Here is a 20021-nt window from a genome sequence, read left to right on the forward strand (position 1 = left end):
GTAAACGCACAAGTTTCTGATCTTGTTTCCATTTTCCTTGTGATGCAGAAATATATAACATATCCAATTTTACCTACTTAAATGAATCACTTCTATTGGTAAAAAGAAATTGAGTTATTTTATTTATTTAACCTAATTTCTTACGTCTATAAAACTCAATAATTGTTTATACAACTCAAATTTACGTATTTGTCTAACTAAATGTCATATTACTCCAATTCAAATAATCTTTCTTCCATCTTAATTATATTTCTTGAACTCTCATATGTCTAAGTTTGAGCCGGCAGATATTCTCATTTGTATAACAACAATAAAAAAAATGGGGAGAAAAAACAAAACTCATTAAAGAATTTTCCATCACTCAACTTTCATTCGTAGGAGTGCTATATAAACTAATCATCCTCTCCTTCACTCTCACTCATGGTGCAGAGGCGTAAGCTTAGTAGGACAAAATAACTCGGCAAAACACAGTAAAACTGCTAAACAACTAAACACATTTGGTCAAAAAGCCACAGTTAAACCCAAATCCGTCCAGACAGGCAAAGGGAATGGTATCCCACAATCCCTTGCGGTGCCGATCTAACAGCAGCACCAACTTACACCTACTTAATTGAATGAATTTGAATGAAATTAAAATAACTGTCTGAAAACTATGTGTAATTTTTAAACTGACTTAACAAAAAAAAATGATTTATCTTAACTGAAGCAATTAATTAAGTTGGATCTAAGTAAAAAAGTTTCTCTTTCCAACATCCATATGTGGTCTTATCACCCTCTCACGGTGGAAAAAGTATTATCTGAGCTTCTTCATCCACTAAATCATCTTCAAATGGACACGCCATGCTGCTTCACCTCTCTGAAAACAAGCTAACCTTCAACTAAACAATGAACCCATTAAATACATTACATTTCAGTTGTATGCAACTTAAATAAATTTTTACCTTCATTAGAATGTATTGTATTGTAATCGATTTTTGTAATATTTCTTTTGTAAAACATGTACCATCCCCTGACATTTCATTGTTGTGACTTTTGTTCTTGTCATGCATATTTGTTCTATTTGTTTTGAACAATAAAGTTTTATAAAAAAAAAATTAGATTTAACTACAAGATGCATCAGCTGCTAAATAAATATGATGACATTTATTTATAGTATTCCTGAACTACAGTAATGGATAAAGAAATGTTTTTAGTGAACAAAGAAACAAAATTAAATGAAGAAAATCTAAAAGCAAAAATACAAAAAACCGTTTCTAAGGAGAATAATTACGAGTATAAACATTAAAGTGTAGTCAATAACAAAGACAAGGAATAATTTTGAAGTTCTTCTCACAGTGAAAAAAGCAAGAGAGAAGTTTCCTCTATTTCAGTAAAAATTTCAAAGGCAAAAGTATACAACTGAGATGTAACATAATAAATGAAAAGTGAAAAAAATAAACTTTTTTTTTTCTTTTTTTTAGTTTTCCGTCTTAATGAATAGTTAAACATCCGATGTAGTTTCTATAAATAGATCAATTCTAGCTGTTTGTAACCCTTGTGCTATCTTAGATGACCCCACCCTTACATTGACGTGTTCTCCCTACCATGACAAAGGTGGATAAAGGTGGAAAGATTTCATTTAATCCATGGACACCAGTGAAGATCACAAATCATTGAAGAAAAAAGGTTCAGAGCACTGTCTAGTGCAGGGGTGTCCAAATTTTTTTTGGTGAGGGCCAAATACAGAAAAATGAGCAAAGGTCCGGGCCGCACACAAGAGGGTGACATATCGACACATGATTACTGTGTATTTCAAACTCACCTATAATGTGAAAAACATTGCTCTCAGTGGGAGCAGTGATGCTGATCTGTGCCACATAAAACAAGCGCATATCAAAATGAAACATTCACTCAGACAATGAAACCTCATTCCAACCAACACACCCATCTCCACCTGCACACGCTCCTACCCCCCTCTCTCGTGGCACGCGCCCTGCTCAGCACACACCCACTCCGCAACACACCTTCCTGTGACCCGACTCCATCTAGTGTTGAAAATGAGAAGTGCAACAGAGTTGAGCTCAAGCGCCATGTGCGCGCCATATTCAATTATATTTTCAAAATTTGCTGCGGGCCACAGTTTGGACACCCCTGGTCTAGTGGGTCTAGATGACCCAACTCCCAATGCTAAAGTGCTTAGGATAGCACAAGGGTTAAGGACCTTGTAGTGTATTGCTGCCACTAGGGGGCAGCCTTGACAACTAAAATTGAAGGTTTTTCTGTTAGTTTTGCTACAGCGCTGTACATTTATAATCAAATCTAGAAGGTTTATTTTCACTTTGATCTGCAGAAATGTCAGTCTGGAAGACATCCGACTCTCTGTCATCAATTTGGAAAACCTTTTCCTGTGTTACAAGTTCCAAAGATGTAGTCTTTCCAAAAGAAAAACATTGAAGTTAGTAATCAAAACAACAAGCGGTCTGATGAAAAAGAATTAGAATGTGGAAATGGTTTATTTCAAGCAATCAAAACAAAGAAATACTAAAGTAGACAAACAAATGTATGTCGTATGTCTATACGCACGCACGCACGCACGCACGCACGCACGCACGCACGCACGCACGCACGCACGCACGCACGCACGCACGCACGCACGCACGCACGCACGCACGCACGCACGCACGCACGCACGCACGCACGCACGCACGCACGCACGCACGCACGCACACACACACACACACACACACACACACACACACACACACACACACACACACACACACACACACACACACACACACACACACACACACACACACACACACACACACACACACACACATATATATATTGTCCATTGGGACAAAAATATAAAGTAAAACGGACACACACACACACAGACCATTTCCTGCAATACTGAACAGTCTACTTAGAAACTTTGTAGGTGACGACAGATCTGAGCAAATAAAGCTACTGTATTTGAAATGTCTAAAAAGAAAAAAACTCACAGAAAAGAAAATATCTGCACTCTTTTTAACAACAAAGAATATTAAAAGATTTTTCTGCATCTCTTCTTCACAGGTTGTCTTCATCACCAGCCACAGTTCTTCTCGCTGAAAAACAGAGTTTAGAAGATCAAGCAGCTTTTTTTATTTCTAAAAGTGCAAATAATGTTTAAGGTCACCAACTTTATTGGTTTTCATGAGCTGAGAGAAACAGGAAATGACATCATCCACATCAGCAGATGATGAAGAGTAAAAGAGTGACGGTACTTGTTCTAGTTCTCTGGTCCTCATTCCCTTCGGTTCTCCTCCTGGACATGTAGACCAGAGCAGCAACCGCACCCAGAAACATCAACACCACCGTCACCACGGCTACAAAGATGATGATGAAGATGTGACCAGAAAGATCTGCAGACCAAACATTCACCAGCATTAGCTAAAGTATTTGTGTGGCTTTAAAGTGTGGATGCCATGCTTTGAACAACTTTGTCAAATAAAAAAGCCTTTCAAACGCTGATTCTATTGATACCAATAGTTAGCGTCGAAAAAAATCCGAAGCATATGAATAATAGACGTCTTTCGAAGGAATCAGAGATAAGAATTTGCCGCTAAGAGCGCAGGCTGGAAGTGACCTCGATATGACCTGTGACGTCACGAAAGGCATTGACTATCGCAGTTCCGCTTCGGACAGCATGTAAACAAAACAGGTAGTCTTCGTTTCTCTCGTGTTTAAATCTGTTAATCATCAACATGCCAAGTCGTTGTGTGGCAGCTGGATGTAGCAATACATCTAGTGAAAGTGTATCTGTGTATAAATTCCCAAAACAAGAAATGCTGCTGAAATAATGGACAAAACAAGTGCACCGAACGAGGGCGAATTGGGTGCCAACTGCTTCGTCAACTTTATGCAGCGAACATTTTGAGGCAGACTGTTTTGAAGAAACACCACAGCTCATGAAAGATATGGGAATGCATGTCAGATATAAAAAAGTATTGAAACCGAACGCAATCCCCACCATTTTCAAGAGATCGCTAGTGGCAACGTCCGAAACAGAAACGCCCAGTACCAGCACTGGCAGCAGCCAGTACAAAAAGAGAAAATCTGTGACCGAAAAGCTGGCACAAAAGAGAGTGAGTTTAACGTTTATTACATAATGTATTTATTACAAAAGAGAGTGAGTTTAACGTTTATTACATAATTTATTTATTACAAAAGAGAGTGAGTTTAACGTTTATTACATAATGTATTTATTACAAAAGAGAGTGAGTTTAACGTTTATTACATAATTTATTTATTACAAAAGAGAGTGAGTTTAACGTTTAATATATATACGGTATATATATACGGTATATATTAAACGTTAAACTCACTCTCTTTTGTGAGTCCCAGCCGCAAAAGGGTTCGAATCGATACGGTTGCAAAAGTGACTCATCATCATGATAATCTCCGCAACTTACCTCTTCATCTTTCTGTTCATCTGATGATAAATCGCTAATAGAGACGGTAGCATCACTCTGTGCTTCGCTATCGGTGCTAGCCATGTTGTCTGCCTTTCGTTACGTCACAAACATGGCGGCGCGAAGTCGGCGGAATGCGTGAAGCCGGCGGCCGTCCTCGTTGTTTATATTGCGTTTTTCGCTATTTATTCTTTTTCGAAAAATATTAAAAACAATCGCAACATGAAATAGAGACTATTTACTATATTTTGGCTTATTAAAATAGGCCATGTCACCCACACTTTAACTTTCACAACTTTGTCTTTGTGGATAAAAAGAATAAAAACAGTTTTACATGAAAAGTCCAGAACATAGACAGCATATGTCTTCACTTTGTCGTCTTCAACAAACTGGCAGGTGAATGTTTTTTTGTTTCCACTCTGATGTTTCACAGTCAGAACAGAAACACAGTCCAACCCAACTCCGTCACCAGACAGCTGAGATCCCGTCTCATTCATCCAGATGAAGCTGTTCTGTCTACAGGGAATAGTTGGATCAAATCTACTCAGTGAACACTGGAATGTGACACTTCCACTTCCTCTGGGAGGAACGTCTGCTGGATCTTTAGAAACTGAAGGAAAACAGAAAAGACGTTTTTCCATGAAAACCTTTTGTCCTGACAGTGACTACATTTACCTGCTGACCGTGTTCCAAAGAAAAAGAAGATTTGATCATTTTAGAAACTATTCAGAGAAATGTTTACATTGGTTTCAACAACAGAAATAGTCTGGATTCTTGAGTTTCAGCCTAGACTAAGTCAGAGGATGATGGAGTCACTGCTCGTCATTTTCGGACAACTTTCAACAAATAATATCATGGAATAGTATAAAAACTATATAAAATGAAGCTAAAGAAATGTTTTCTGCATGAAGCTAAAACTTTGTTATTGGCTCTTTCTTCGTCTTTCTAGTCCTGATTCTGCGGGTCTGTCTGGTCTAACTCCTATAATTCTGTTAGAAAAGCCCAGAAGCTCTGCCTCTGTGAAATAAAGGCAGATATCTCCTCTCATCTGAGATGAAAACTGATTCTGACTTTGAATGTAAATTAAGGAATAATTCTTCATCCGTTGTAGAATCTTGAGATTTTGATTTAGATAAAAAAAATCTCCAAACGTCAGAGTCTCTTCAGGTTTTGAGCTTTTTTTTGGATCAGATCAGAATGTTGACATTCATAAAGTCACAGAATAATTCAAGTCAGAATACTCACTGCTCAAAATATTAAGATACGCCTCAAACTTATTCTTGTTCCCGAGCCGACAGAGAAATCGACCAGCATCTTCATTAGTGATGTTTCTGATGAGCAGAGAGCAGTCACTGCCCACTCTAGCTGAAGTCTGGACAACACTTCCATTGTGTACTTCTTCTCTAAATGCTGTATTTGGATCTTTCTGGTACAGCCAGGTAACATCAGAACATGAGGAAGAGGAGGATGTAGTTCTACAAGGTAAAAGGACGTCATCTCCAACTCTGTGATAGAGATGTTTAGTTTGTCCACTGATGTCTGCCGGAGAGAAAAGAACAAACTCAGAGAAAAGGTGAACCTTGAACACAACAGTCACTGAAGAAATGAAATAAGACAGATCCACCTGTAAACACACACACTCCTTATTAAAATCTTAAGACCAGTTAAGAAATTACATGAATTTCCATTTTGCGTGATTAGATTTTTACAAGGTTTCAAGTAGAGCTTCAAATTGTAAAAAAAAAAAGAAAAAAAAGAAATGGGAACAAGAGACAGTTGAAAAAAACAACAAGTGAACTGAAATGGACTGATCAGTAGATGTTCAAAAGTTTAGGATCATCGCACAAAAAACCCTGTTCCATTAAAAAAAAACACTCAGTGAGGTAAAGCTGCACCTCAAAAATCTGTATTGGCGTGTTTCAGCAAGTGTTTCTAAAAGACTTTTGGAAAGGTTGTAACGGTTTCAGTCTCTTTGTGTTTGGTTCCTTGATTTCCTGTTTTATTTTGTAGTATTTCCTGTTTTGTTGTTGTTTCGAGTTTTACCTTTCCCTATCAGTCCTGAGTGTTTCCACCTGCGTCTTGTTGCCTTGTATGTATTTGAGTCTTGTCTTTCCCGAGTATTCCTGTGTGGTTTGTATTTCGAGTTTTGCCTGCCTGTTGCAGTGGTTTTGTTTTTAGTTTTTTGGTTTCCTTATCAAAACTCCTTCTTCCCTGAAACCTCCTGCCTCCTCCTCTCTGCACCTGGGTACTTCCTCATCCCCCCCCCCCCGTAACAAAGGTTTGTGCCAAGTGGTGAAGATGGCTTCATGAAGGACATCCACTGTCTGGAACTGAGGTCTGCTTCGTGACTTTTTTGTTCCACAACACTCAAGATTGTTTAGAAAAATTTCAAAACTAGCATCCAACCTCAGCAGCATTGCCATGAAGCTTTTTTGAGGATTACTGATTTAATGCAAATATTAGTGTAAATTCTGGTTTTTACAAAGCATTGGTCTTAAACTTTTGATCAGATGATGAACAGTCCAGCTCATTTGTGCTTTTATTATCAATATATTATCAAAAAATACTTGTTTTCTTGCTCTATTTTTTTTGTTTTGCATTTTGAAGCTCTGTTTAGAACCTTGTTATGGTCCAGCTGTAATAAAAACGGTTTTTAGTTACAGTTTTAGAGTCATCCGGTCTTTGTTGGATTCTGATCTGTTATAGAAGTTTAGTTCATGGTTTGATTTTTCTCTTTAGTGATGATCTAACTAAGAAGTCTTGGCTCCACCCACTCTGTAATGGTGTGAAGACATTTTAAAGCTAAATCAGAATCAGAATCAGAATCAGAAATACTTTATTGATCCCACACGTGGGAAATTTGTTCGTTACCATAACAACTGACAGGAAAAAAAGAGTAAGAATAATATAAATAAAAATAAAAAAAGAGAACAAGGAAAATGTGGTATAATTTAAAGAGCTATTTACATAACAGTGCAGGTAAAGAGATGTGCAAAAGAAATGTGCAAAATAAAGAAAAGAGAAAAAAAAAATGTGCAAAGGTTATCTTCTGCATTGTGAATTATTGAACAGGGTTATAGTATTTGGCAGGAAGGATTTCTGGTACTGGGCAGTTTTGGAGCGGAGCTGTCTGAGCCTTCTAGAGAAGGAGCTCCGCTGTTTGTCCAGAACAGGCTGGAGAGGATGCTCTGGGTTGTCCATGATTGAAAGGAGTCTGTTCAGTGACCTCCTCTCCATCACTCCATCACTCAAATGTTTGCAAAAGTTAAAAATAAACAGGACAGTTTGAGTGGTGAGACGTTTTAGGAAGACTTCACAATAAGTCCAGACGCCGTGACTCAACTTCAAGACGGCCAAATCAGAATTCCCGCTTTATGGCTCCTCCCTATTCTTCGAATTGTAGGGGCATTTAAAGCTTTAGTGGTGTCAGAACTTGTTTCTTATTGGGGAGCTGTAGGAACTTAGGGTTTGGGTATCCCTCCGCCGTGAGGGTGATTCACGTCGCGCTGTGCTGTAGAGCGCACGTGGGTGTGTTCTGAAAGTTTACATGCTTAACAAACTGGTTAAGAAGGCCGGCTCTGTCCTGGGCTGCACACTTGAGTCCATCGAGGAGGTGGCGGACAGGAGGATGTTAGCTAAGCTGACATCCATCATGGATAACCCCTCCCACCCCCTGCACAAAACTGTAGAGGCGCTGACCATCCTTCAGCACAAGACTGTTGCACCCTCAGTGTAAGAAGGAGCGCTACCGCAAGTCATTCCTCCCCACAGCCATCAGACTGTACAACACTGTGTTACAGTGACACTCCACGGTGCCAGGGTGTTTTTTCATTCACTCATTTATTTATTTTCTTTTGTTGTAGTTGTTGTTTTTCAATTTTAAATTGTTTTATATTCCTGAACAGTTGTTTGTTTTTGTTTTTGGTGTGAAAAGTCTGTAATGTTTTTTTTTACACTTTTGCAGCTGTATTTATTTGATATTTAATATTTATTTATTTCTTTATTTAATAAGAATCTCATTTTTGATAATAATTTTTCATAATAATTTTAGTAATATTTTTAATTATCTAATATAAATGTCATTTGTGATGTCCTTTATTGATGTTATATTATATAGATTATTTCTGAATGTCGTGTTGCTGCCACAGATAAATGAAATTTCCCCATTGTGGGATTAATAAAGTCATTTATCTATCTATGACTTTTTGTTTTTGCATGATGTTTTAAAAATAGAAAACTGCTCTTGTTACAAATCTTCCCAGCACTGGCAACATCATCAGCAGCATTGTGTGGTAGAAACGTTAAAAACACTACTTTTGCATATCTCTACGCTTGGAGAGAATTCAAATGTTACCTAAATCAATGACAATCTTCATCCACATATTTAGGGAAGTCTTCTTTTGCTCCTACTTTTCCTGTCAGTTTAGTCATAAAGGAGAAGCTTCCTGTTGGCAAATGTCTTGTTCCTGTTTTCTTCACGGTTCTTTAGCTGCTATGCAAAAATCTATCAGATGACGGTTTGTGTCTGTGTATTTAAAACTTTCTTTTGTATCACTTTCTACCAAAAAAAAAAAAAAAAAAAAACTTTTGGTAGCAAATTTGAAATTTCCTGTTTTACTTTTTAAAAGTTAAACTGCATGTAAGAGATTTTCAAGTCAGATCCGTGCAAGAAGGTTTTTGTTCATCCTAAATGAATCTGATAAGATAGAAGGCCCTTTTCATAGCAATGGATCAAGTAAAACATGGAGAACTCACAGCCCCCCTGAACCTGTATAAGCCATAATTCAGCTGCAGACCTCCTAACGCTGGTCTTTCTAGCAGATCATCTGTCAGTCTTTCATGGAGCAAACAGCAGCAGAGCTGCAGAACAACCAACAAGCACCACTCTGATCACTGAGCGAAAGTGGCGCAAGTCAAAACTCCAGGTTCATTATGAAATGTATAAGGGTGAGTTGTACGCTTACAACCAGATCTTATGCAGAACAAGGGAAAGGTACTTCTCTGAAATCTTTGGAAGTTGCAGCAGCAACTCTCGTGTCCTGTTCACAACAGTTAACAGATTAACTAACCCTCCAACCCAGCTACCAATAGAATTGGTTTGTACACCTAAATGTAATGAGTTTGCTGTATTTTTCAATGACAAGGTTCAGGGCATTAAAAAAGCCATCAACTCCACAACACATATAACTATCCAACGGCCACCTACTCACTCTAAGCTGACTCACTTTGTACCTGTCACTGACCAAACTGTCCAAGAGACCATCACCCGTCTGAGCTCGTCTACATGCTGCCTTGATGTGTTACCCACTAGATTTCTAAAGTCTGTCCTGAACAGTGTGTTGCCATCAATTACTCAAATAGTTAACATGTCTCTTCAATCTGGAATATTTCCAGAGGCTTTAAAAACTGCAGTCATTAAACCTCTCTTGAAGAAGAGCGGTCTTGATCCCACTGTACTGAATAATTACAGACCTATCTCTAATCTGCCATTTTTAGGAAAAGTCCTTGAAAAAGTTGTCTACCAACAGCTCACTGACTTTCTCTTATTAAACAATTCATTTGATGTTTTCCAGTCAGGTTTTAGACCCCATCATAGCACAGAAACTGCTCTTATCAAGGTAACCAACGACATCCGCCTGAACACTGATGATGGAAAAGTCTCTGTCTTAATCCTGTTAGACCTGAGTGCTGCCTTTGATACTGTTGATCATGGGATCCTTTTGCACAGACTCCAAGACTGGGTTGGCATCTCTGGATCTGTCCTAAGTTGGCTCAAGTCTTATCTAGAAGACAGGAAATATTTTGTTGAAATTGGGAGTTGTGTCTCAGACTACATGGGCTTGAATTGTGGTGTGCCCCAGGGATCGATCCTGGGACCCCTTCTGTTCAACCTCTACATGCTGCCACTAGGGCAGTTAATACGCAGTAATAACATATCTTATCACAACTATGCAGATGATACTCAGATCTATGTGTCACTGACAACAGGTGAATATGGGCCAGTGGTTCACTCAGCCACTGCCACCAACAGATCAGTGCGTGGATGCAGAACAACTTTCTCCAGCTAAACTCAGACAAGACCGAAGTTATTATTTTTGGCCCACAGAAACAAAGAGAAAGTGTCAGCAGCTACCTTCATTCTCTGTCTCTTAAACCCTCAAATCAAGTCAGAAATCTAGGGGTAATCATGGACTCTGACCTAAACTGTAACAGCCATATCAAGTCAGTAACATCAGCAGCATTTTACCATCTGAAAAACATTGCCAAAATCAAAAACATAGTGTCAAAGCCAGACCTGGAGATACTTATTCATGCATTTTTCTCCAGTAGGTTAGACTACTGTAACAGCCTGCTCACCGGCCTCTCCAAACGAGCTGTAAAACAGCTTCAGTACATCCAGAATGCTGCTGCTCGAGTCCTGACCAGAACCAGGAAGTATGATCACATTAGTCCTGTGCTCAGGTCTCTGCACTGGCTCCTTGTACCTGAAAGAATAGACTTCAAAGCAGCTCTGCTTGTGTACAAGTCTCTCCATGGCTGAGCACCAAAGTACATCTCTGACATGTTAGTGCCATATGAACCATCTCGTACTCTGAGGACCTCAGGGACCGGCCTCCTGTTGATTCCCAGAGTCAGAACTAAACAAGGGGGAATCAGCGTTTCAATATTCTGCAGCTAAAATCTGGAACAGCCTCCCTGAAGTCGTAAGACAGGCCTCTTCTGTGTTCATGTTCAAATCTAGACTTAAAACATTTCTGTTTAGCCGTGTATATGACTGAAAGGTCCTATCTGCACTTTTGTTTCCTTTCCTTCCTTTATTTTTAAATCAATTTTCAAATTTTTTTTTTCTTTTAAAGTAAATTTTACGTTGATTATTTCTATGATGTATTGTGATTTTAATGCATTTTTCTGTTTTGTGAAGCACCTTGAATTACTTTGTGTACGAATTGGGCTATACAAATAAACTTGCCTTGCCTTGCCTTGCCTGACTCACAACACTGTCCAGCAGGGACTCACACAAGAACACAACTGACACTTCAGACATCTGCAGAGAACAACAGATGGAAAAAAACGACAACAACAAATGAACAATCCTCTCTCCACATCTCCCATTATTGCAATCATCATTATGTCTAAACCAACAATTCAATCTACAGAATCAAAGTCCGGTCAAATGAACATTTGTAAAACAAACTTGTTCCAGAATGATCCGATTTTGTTCTGCTGCTGAGTTTTATTTATTTATTAGGTTTTCAATTTTTCTTTATTGTTGACCAAATAAAGCAGAAAGGGCGGCCGTGGTGCAGCGGTAGGGCGGTCGTGGTGCAGCGGTAGGGCGGTCGACCCATGATCGTAAGATTGCAGGTTCGATTCCCGCCTTGCACGCCCATGAGTCGAAGTGTCCTTGGGCAAGACACTGAACCCCACCTTGCCTCTGGGGGTAGGCGGGCGCCTGTGTTTGGCAGCGGAGCCGCCACCAGTGTGTGAATGTGTGAGTGAATGTGCGTGTCACTGGGTGAATGGGTCTGTGACTGTAAAGCGCTTTGTCCTTGTAGGAAGAAAGGCGCTATATAAGTATACGCCATTTACCATTTACCAAAATCTTGAAAGTCACAAGTTCCTCTAAATGAAATTAGAACCACTCGATAGTTTTTTTATGTACAAAACCTGCTTTAAAGAGAAGAGTTTTACTGAATTCAATGTTTGCCTCTATTTGTAATAAAACCTGTTGTTTTTATCTTTCTTTTCTTCTGTGATGATTATATTAAAAGACTGAATACAAATAATGACTTAAAGTATAATCAATCAATATTTAAGAACCAACATAATGGAGTTACTGTTCAAAGTTTTGACTTCATTTTATTTTCCTGATAGTTTGGTAAAAAAATAACAATAATGACATTTATATAGAAAAGTTCAAAATATAAATTTTTGATTGACATTGAATGTCAATGATCCACAGTGATGTTGTGTAAAAGTTTGTTTTATTCTGAAAATCCTGACAGAGCAAAGATTCACAGGAATCATCGACAAGAACAGAAAGTCTTTTTGTTTCTAAACTGTGGAAAAGAGAATTTAATAGAACACTATTATAAAGTGAAATCCTTCCAAACGTCTCACCTGTGAGAACGTAGACGGCATCTATCTGCACTTCATCAACATCAACAAACCGGCAGCTGAATCTTTTGGAGTTTCCTCTCTGATGTTTCACAGTCAGAACAGAAACACAGTTTGTTTGTTTGTGAACCTCAAACTCAGGATTTTTACCAGACAGTTGAGATCCCGTCTCATTCATCCAGATGATGTCGTTTTCCTTAAAGAATGAAGCTTCTAAAGGACTTTTGAATGAGCATGTTAGGTCGACTCTTCCATGAACGTCTGAAGGAGACGAAGAGACTAAAGGAAAACAAAAATAGAATCAGGTTTTCAGTCTTTTCTTTTAGTCCTTGATTTAATTTTCAATCTAACACTTTTTTTAATGTGTGATACATTTACAGTATTTACACAAATCAATCAAACTGATCTGAAGTTTATCTAGTTCAATAAAACAGGAAACTGTCAAACACTCGGTTCACCTGATTAAACAGTGATCATGAGAGACATTGATCTTTACTGTTTATGGATCCATCAATTTAACCTGTTTACTATATAAAAGAATGAAATGTAATGATATTTTCTCCTATGAGCCCACTCTCTCACATCTTTCCCACTAAACATGCTTCGTCAGCAGTTTGACATGTGAACTCATTTAATCATTTAGGCTGGAAAAAGGTCAGTTTGAGCTTTTTTCTGGATCAGATCAGAATGTTGACATTCATGGCAGAATACTCACTGCTCAAAACATTCAGATACACGTAGACGTCAATGTAGTCGATCCATTTCTTGTTTCCGAGCCGACAGATGTATTTTTCAGCATCTTCATCGGTGATGTTTCTGATGAGCAGGGAGCAGTTCCTGCTCACACTCAGCCTGGAAGCTCCAGCTGAACTCTGGACAACACTTTCCTTGCAGCTTATTTCTTCTGAATCCGGTCTGTCGATCAACCATTTCACATCATAGAATTGCTCGGAGGATCTATCAATATTACACGGTAAAACGGCGTCATCTCCAACCCTTTCATAGAGGATCTCAAAACTGAAACCTACAGGAGAGAAAATCAGAATCACAAACAGAATCATTGATAAAAACTTCAGGTTTATAAACACAGAGTAGAAATCCACAGTCTGCTCACATGTTTACTTTCCTCTAATATTTTCCCCATTCTCTCTTCAACTCTGACATTTTCTGAATAGAATTGTGAATTTAGGTGAAGTACTTATTTTTCCCTCTTTTCAAATTGATTGTTTGTGTTTTTATAAATGGAAAGAAACATTTACAAAAAAAACAACATTTAGATTATTTACAGCCCTTTAGACGTTAAAAACTAAAGCCATTTGCAAATATTTGACTTTTTTTTAAACCTTGATTTAATTTTAAACATCAATGAAGAGAAGCTTCAAATTCTTAAAAGTAAATGATTTTAGTGCAAAAATTTGAGGTCAGTCAATTAATTTCTGAAATCTGTAGTGTTATTATTTCTGTCCTGGAAAATCTTCCTCTTATTCTCTTCCTCAATTGTTTTTTTTACTCAACAAATCAGATTTTTTTCATCTTTATTACCATTTAGTGGATTTTTTACAGTTAAAAAAGTGAAAGTCATATTAGTTTAAGAAAGTTAGTTCAGTTTTAGCAAATATTTCCACTTTTTGACTTTTCTTCACTGTGTTAATATTCTTCATCGTCTTCACGGCTTCAGCCGTCAGCTTTCACATATCTATTTTTGCAGCAAATGGAAATTTTAAAACGGAATTTTGTTTTTATAAAAAAAATCTATTTACAAAACAATTTGCACCAAAGTCGTTTTTTGTTCCTGAGGAATCTTAAAATGGAAATATTATTTGATCAAAAACAAAATAAATAATATTTAACCATCTTTATCCTAATAATAACCTACTTTTACAAAAGATTCTTTTAAACAAAAAACAAAATTTGAAAATAAACCCACTAAATTTGGTAAACAACAGTTTTTAGTCAAAGTTAGACATTTTTGCCAAACAAATAAAATATAAAATATTACCTGTAAACTGAAGCATGAACATAAAGATTATTTCCAGTAGTAGAGTCATTCTCTAGTTGTTAATCTGTCGCTTCAAATGTTCATTTACTCTTTGACGATGACTAAGAAGAAAAGAAAGTCTTGGCTCCTCCCACTCAATATTTTTAATGTCAATAAATGTGGGAGTGATGTCAGAGGGAAAAGATGAATCACAGATTAATAAAATCTATAAAATTAAGTTTTTTGAAGGTGAAAATGAGACAAAAGAAGACATTTGACGATATTGTGTTTGAAGATAAAGCTCAAAAGTTTATCAGTTTAATATTATAATAAGGAAGTCTTTCTTTTTTCTTTCAAAAGTGTCCTAAAAGAGGAAATGCACTTTGTTCATTTCCTGTACGCAGTACATGACTCTTAATCTCCTCTGTAATGAACTTTATCCACATTACTTTTGCTCAGAAACTGTCTGGTTTTGATCTTTTGCAACAAACTTGATGTTTGTTCAAAGCAGCAACTGAACTGACTGTTATTACAAGAACCAGTTCGTCTTCTTTTACTGCAACTGGTCCAGTCTGGTGAAGGAAGCCGTCTGCTTTGAAAACCTCTAATTAGATTTGATCCCAGCTGGACGCTAACGCCACTGTTTGTTTTCAAGTCAAACTCTCAAAGTTCAGTTTTTGACTCTTGAGTCTTATTAAAATCTATTCGGTGAGTCTTAAAACTGCACTCTAAAAACATGCCAAAGGTGCAGTGAATATTATTGGAAAATATGGTCATGAATTCATAATAAAATTGGCAAATATTGTGAAGACTATTTCAGATCACTGCAACACATTTTGTAAATACTAATCCAACAAGAGCATTTGTGTAAAATGAGCATGTGAAAAATAAGTAGATGTATTCACAATAAGTAACTGTTCAAGTAACAAAATAAATCATTTACAATGTTTTCATTTTAAATATAATTCTCATCAACTTCTTTGAGAATGAACTACGAACTTTAATCAGTTTATATAATTTCAATGAATGTAGAATTTATTTCAATTGTATTAGAAATCCACCTAAACTTAAATAATTTCACCTAAACAAGCAGAAGTGATGTCTATCGGCTGTGAGACAGAGACGGATTGACTGACAGTGGGGTGGGCGGGTCCCAAACACAACGGTCAAGCTGATTCTACGGTAAGAAAGGTTGGTCAATGTTCAATTAGCCTCCTTGGTTTAGGAAGCCAAGCATAAGCATAAAATATTAACTCAGAAATATGGCTATCACAAAAATATATTTTTACAGTCAAAACTAGTTTAGCTTGTTGATTTCCTCTCTGATTAACGTTTGACTTTTATTTTATTGAACATATTATTGGCTTTGATTTTTATTTTACCTTTATATATTTATGTATTTGAGTCCTTCACAGTAGCGGTTTTAGGCACGGGCCATACGGGCGATCGCCCGGGGCGGAAAAATGACGGAGGGGCGGCGCCAGCGGCTCAGCTCTTGTAAAATACTTTATGCATCACTATTGGTTTACTTATATCACAGAGTTTGTAACAGCCTGAAACCTGGCGGCGCCCCCGCCCCGCAGCTGCGCTCTCTCCTGTCTTTGAGAAGTAGACGCAAATGTGTGTGAGAAGGAGAAGGGAGGGGGCGCGGGGTGAAGAAGGAGAAGGTAGGGGGCGCGGGGTGAAGGATGCAGGCTGAGAGGTGAGCACGGAGCGCAAAACGCATGCGCAAACCTGGCTGGATCTTCTTCCAGGGGGGCAACGGTCGCGGGCCGCGGCTCAGTGCTTGATGAAAAAATAAAAATAAAAATTGCGCCGCCATGTAGCGAATTGGCGCCCCTGGGTGCAGCTGCACGCGCTCCTTCTGGAAATGTATGACGAACGGGGGGGGGGGGGGGGGGGGCTGCGGGTATAAAAAAGGTATAAAAAAATCATGTTTTTTTGGTTATTTTTGTGTGAAATGCCCAAATAAAAAATGGGAAAACAAAAAAAATTCTTCACTTAGATGACAGTTGGTTTAGTCGACAGACTTGATACCTATGTCAGGACATTTATGCTAAATGCAAAAACATCTGAAATATGGAGAAAAAAGGTCAAAGCTGGTGCCCAATTTAGAAAGAAAAGAGAAGAAGAGGAGAAAAGAGACAAAGAAAAGGGTAATATCGCATAACTAGATGCACGTTTTTTAAATTCGAATGCTACCTGCCCTACAACAACAACAACGTTGCAGAGGAAAAATCTCTTGTTTGGTCTATCATGACCAAAACTGAAGTAGGCCCAAATATTGCAAATAACGTCATTTTTAAGATATTTATTCTTAAATGTTTGCTCTGCCTTAACTTGTTACATTAGTTATGATTCGTGTGTCTGTCTGCTCTGCTGTAACACAAAGTTTTTGTTGTGTTTTATTGTTGTATATTAGTTCATAATGTTAAATAAGCTGTGATGGTAGCATGCTGCTGCTGCTGCTGCTGCTGCTGCTGCTGCTGCTGCTGCTGCTGCTGCTGCTGTTAGCTTTTCAAAACTCCAGTTGATCAAGTCATACCTGAGATCACCAATGTCTCAGGAGCAACTCACTAACCTGCTGTTGTTAGTATCAATCATTCAGGGGGGGAGCAGATTTCATATGATGACGTTATTGACAAGCTTGCATCAGGAAGGCCACAAAGGTTAGGTTTTAGTTAGTGTTTTCTGTTCTTAGTGCTGCAGTTACATTTATTCTAGTGTATTATTTGTGTGATTTGTAGTTTATAATATTTATTTCAGATTATTTGTGTTTATTAAATATTTCCTATCTGTATTTTCAGTTACAATAAATGGACAAGGTTTCAATCACTGCCTCACCGTCACTTTGTGTGCTTGGTGACATGAGTGCCATCGATATAGAAGAAGGATTAGCATCTATCATTTTCATAACTCTTTGTATTGCCAAAAAAACTATTTTAATAAATTGGAAAAACAAGAAAAATATAAACATAAGTCAACACAGAAATCTGCTGTTTGATCATATCAGCTTGGAAAAAATGTCAGCCCAAAGCTCAAGTAACTTTGAAAGAATTCAGTCTCTCTGGTCTCCTGTGGTTGACTCCATGACTTAGGGGGTGGAGGGCTTGGTCGTCGCTGCTCCTTGCCCCTCTGCCGTGGTTTGGGGTGGGGGTCGGGGCTTCCGGTGCCTGGCGGGGGCGGTGGGGGGCTCCGTTGGTCGGGGGGTCGGGTCCGGTGCCTGGGTGGGGCGGGCTGGGGCGCTGCGTGGTCCTCTGGGCTTGGGTGTGGGGGTGCGTGGTGGGGGGGTGGGGTGGTGGTCTGGCTTGGCTTGGGGGGGTGGTCCCTTTGCCTGTGCTGGGGGGGGTTGGCGGGGGGCCCTGCTCGGGTGGGGGGGGCCCAGCGGCGCCGGATGGGCTGCCCATCTGCACCTGGGGCTGGGATCGGCCCTTCCCTGGCTCTGGGACGGGACGGGACAACCCTCTCGGGGCCCCCGGTCGCTCTGGGTGTCACCCGCTTCGGCTGCGGGGTCTGGGGTGGGGTGGGGTGGGGGGCTTGTCGGCCCTGTCCTGTGGGGGGGCGTTCTGGGGGGGAGGGGGGTCCCATTATTAGTACGGGTCGGGGGGGCTAGCGGGTCGGGGTCTCTGCTGAGGCAATCAGTGGTTGCCTCGGCCGGTTGGCCTCCTCGGTCCCGTCGAGGCCTGACCAGAGCTCTTCTAGGGCCGGCGTCTGGGGGTGGGGGCCTGGGCTTGCTCCGGGGGGGGGCGACGCTTTCTGGCTCCTCTCTCTCTGTGTGGGGTGGGTGGTGCCGGGCCTGGGGTGTCGGCGCCTCCGGGGGTGGGCCCCTGGGCTGGGTGGCCCTGGCCCCTTTGCTGGGGGTGGGCTGGGGGACGGCTGTTTGACCACCGGGGGACAGTCTACCAGCTGTCCCCAACTTACCCCCTTCCTTATATAACCTCATATTAGGGTGAGGGGGTGGGGGGTCTAGCCTGCGATGCGCCTTGGGGGGGGGCTACTTGGGAGTGGCCCCCCTCCTATGGTTGCCGTATGGAGTGGGCCCCCCCTCTTTCGGTTTTATTTGCACCTTAGACATGTAGGGTCCTTGGTAGGGGGGGTGCTTGGACATCACTGCAAGCAAGCAGCAGATGTCCTCCTGGCACCCTACCCGCCAATTTTAACCGCACCTTAGACATTTAGGGCCCCTTGGTGTGGAGGGTGAGGGGACATCACTGTGAGTAATCAGGAGATGTCCCCTTAGTGCCCTACTCGCCAATTTTAACTGCACCCCCCTTAGTACACACACCCCTCCCCCTTCAATATATACATTCTAACATAAACACACACACATGCACACAAACACCCTCTCAAACACCCATACACGCACACACATTTTACAAGGAAGGTGGGACCTGGGTCCATCTGTCCCCTACCCCTTCCCTGGTGGGGGGTGCGGGCCCCTTGGCGATGGCGGCCGTGTCCCTTGGGTGCCGGCTCCCTGGGCCCGGCGGTGCTCTCTCCGCGCGGTGGGGGGGTTCATATTACACCTGAGCCGGGGGTGTTCGTGTCCCTGGGGGGTGGGTCCTGGTCCTTGCCCCTGGGCGCTGGGCCTCGCCAAACTTCCAACATGGCCGAGCCTGGTCGGGCCATATTTATAACATCCCTTGTGGGCCGCCCTTTTTTCCCCGGGGTTCCCCCCTCCTGGGCGGGGGCGGCGGGCCCCTGCCTTGCTCCTACCTGGACCAACCGTGGGCCGGGTGGGTGGCTGCCTGGAGTGCGGAGCGGGTCTCCCTTGGGGGGTCCTGGCTCGTACCTGGGGTCGGGGCGGGGGGATGCCCGGAACTCCTGGGTGGTGGTGGGGTGCTCGTCTGGGGCTGTGGGCGTCCCTCTCCGGTGGGGCCCTGCGTTGGGCTCTTCCGGCGCGGCGGGGGGCTGCTTTCCTGGCTGGGCTGGGGCGGCGCTCTCTTTCCCTCTGCGCCTCCCTGCTCTCTGGCTCTGGGGGCCTCGCGGCGGTCCTGCTGGCCCTGGCCTGGGTGGCGGTCTTGGTCACCCGGGGGGCGGTTGTTCCCTGCCTGTTCCCGTGTGGCGTTGGGGGAATTCCGGCTGCCGCTGCTGCTGCGGCGGGGGTATGGGTGTGGGGGTGGCTGGGCGCTCCTCCTCCTTCTTTTCACATTCCACCATCCATTTTAGAAGAACATAAACACTCACCTGAGCACAGGTGTTAGCTCACCTTTGCACTAATAGTTTGCATGATTGAATGAATGAAAGATTTCACACTAGTTGGTTTAAAGCAGTGCTTCTCAAATAGTGGGGCGCGCCCCCGGGGGGGGGCACGAAGCGATGCCAGGGGGGGCGCGCGGTGGTGGCGGTTTTAGGCACAGGTTTGTCCGGTGCGCAAATTTAACGTGGGGGCAGCGGTGACAGCGGCTCAGTGCTTGGAAAATAATCTGGTCCACTATTCGGTTCCTATTGTCTGTTCTGTCTGTCCGCGGCTGCGCGAGTGAGAA

At 41.1% G+C, this 20021-nt stretch overlaps 1 protein-coding gene across 1 annotated transcript; it reads right to left on the reverse strand.

Annotated features, from left to right (window-relative positions):
• Window positions 1-2561: 2561 nt before the first annotated feature.
• Window positions 2562-18152, reverse strand: LOC105358119 (vascular endothelial growth factor receptor 1-like). The gene is made up of 7 exons (XM_011493642.4): window positions 14557-18152; window positions 13273-13581; window positions 12561-12836; window positions 5685-5978; window positions 4774-5049; window positions 3252-3389; window positions 2562-3092 (listed from the first exon to the last, which is right to left on the reverse strand). Exons 1-7 carry the CDS (start codon window positions 14603-14605, stop codon window positions 3055-3057), a joined length of 1380 nt encoding a protein of 459 aa, XP_011491944.1. The 5' UTR covers window positions 14606-18152; the 3' UTR covers window positions 2562-3054.
• Between the last annotated feature and the right edge of the window lie 1869 nt (window positions 18153-20021).

Source organism: Oryzias latipes, chromosome 2 (assembly GCF_053564925.1).
Source record: "Oryzias latipes strain Hd-rR chromosome 2, Olatipes_Hd-rR_3.1".
Taxonomy (NCBI): Eukaryota; Metazoa; Chordata; class Actinopteri; order Beloniformes; family Adrianichthyidae; genus Oryzias; species Oryzias latipes.

Bases quoted from the DNA above. Each gene is read 5' to 3' on its own strand.
- LOC105358119 (XM_011493642.4), bottom strand. From the start codon at position 14,605: ATGACTCTACTACTGGAAATAATCTTTATGTTCATGCTTCAGTTTACA. The intron at 5,979-12,560 runs GTGAGACGTTTG...TCTCTCCGGCAG, and splicing joins TGCCGTCTACGTTCTCACAG to ACATCAGTGGACAAACTAAA. The intron at 3,093-3,251 runs GTACCGTCACTC...TCTGTTTTTCAG, and splicing joins GGACCAGAGAACTAGAACAA to CGAGAAGAACTGTGGCTGGT.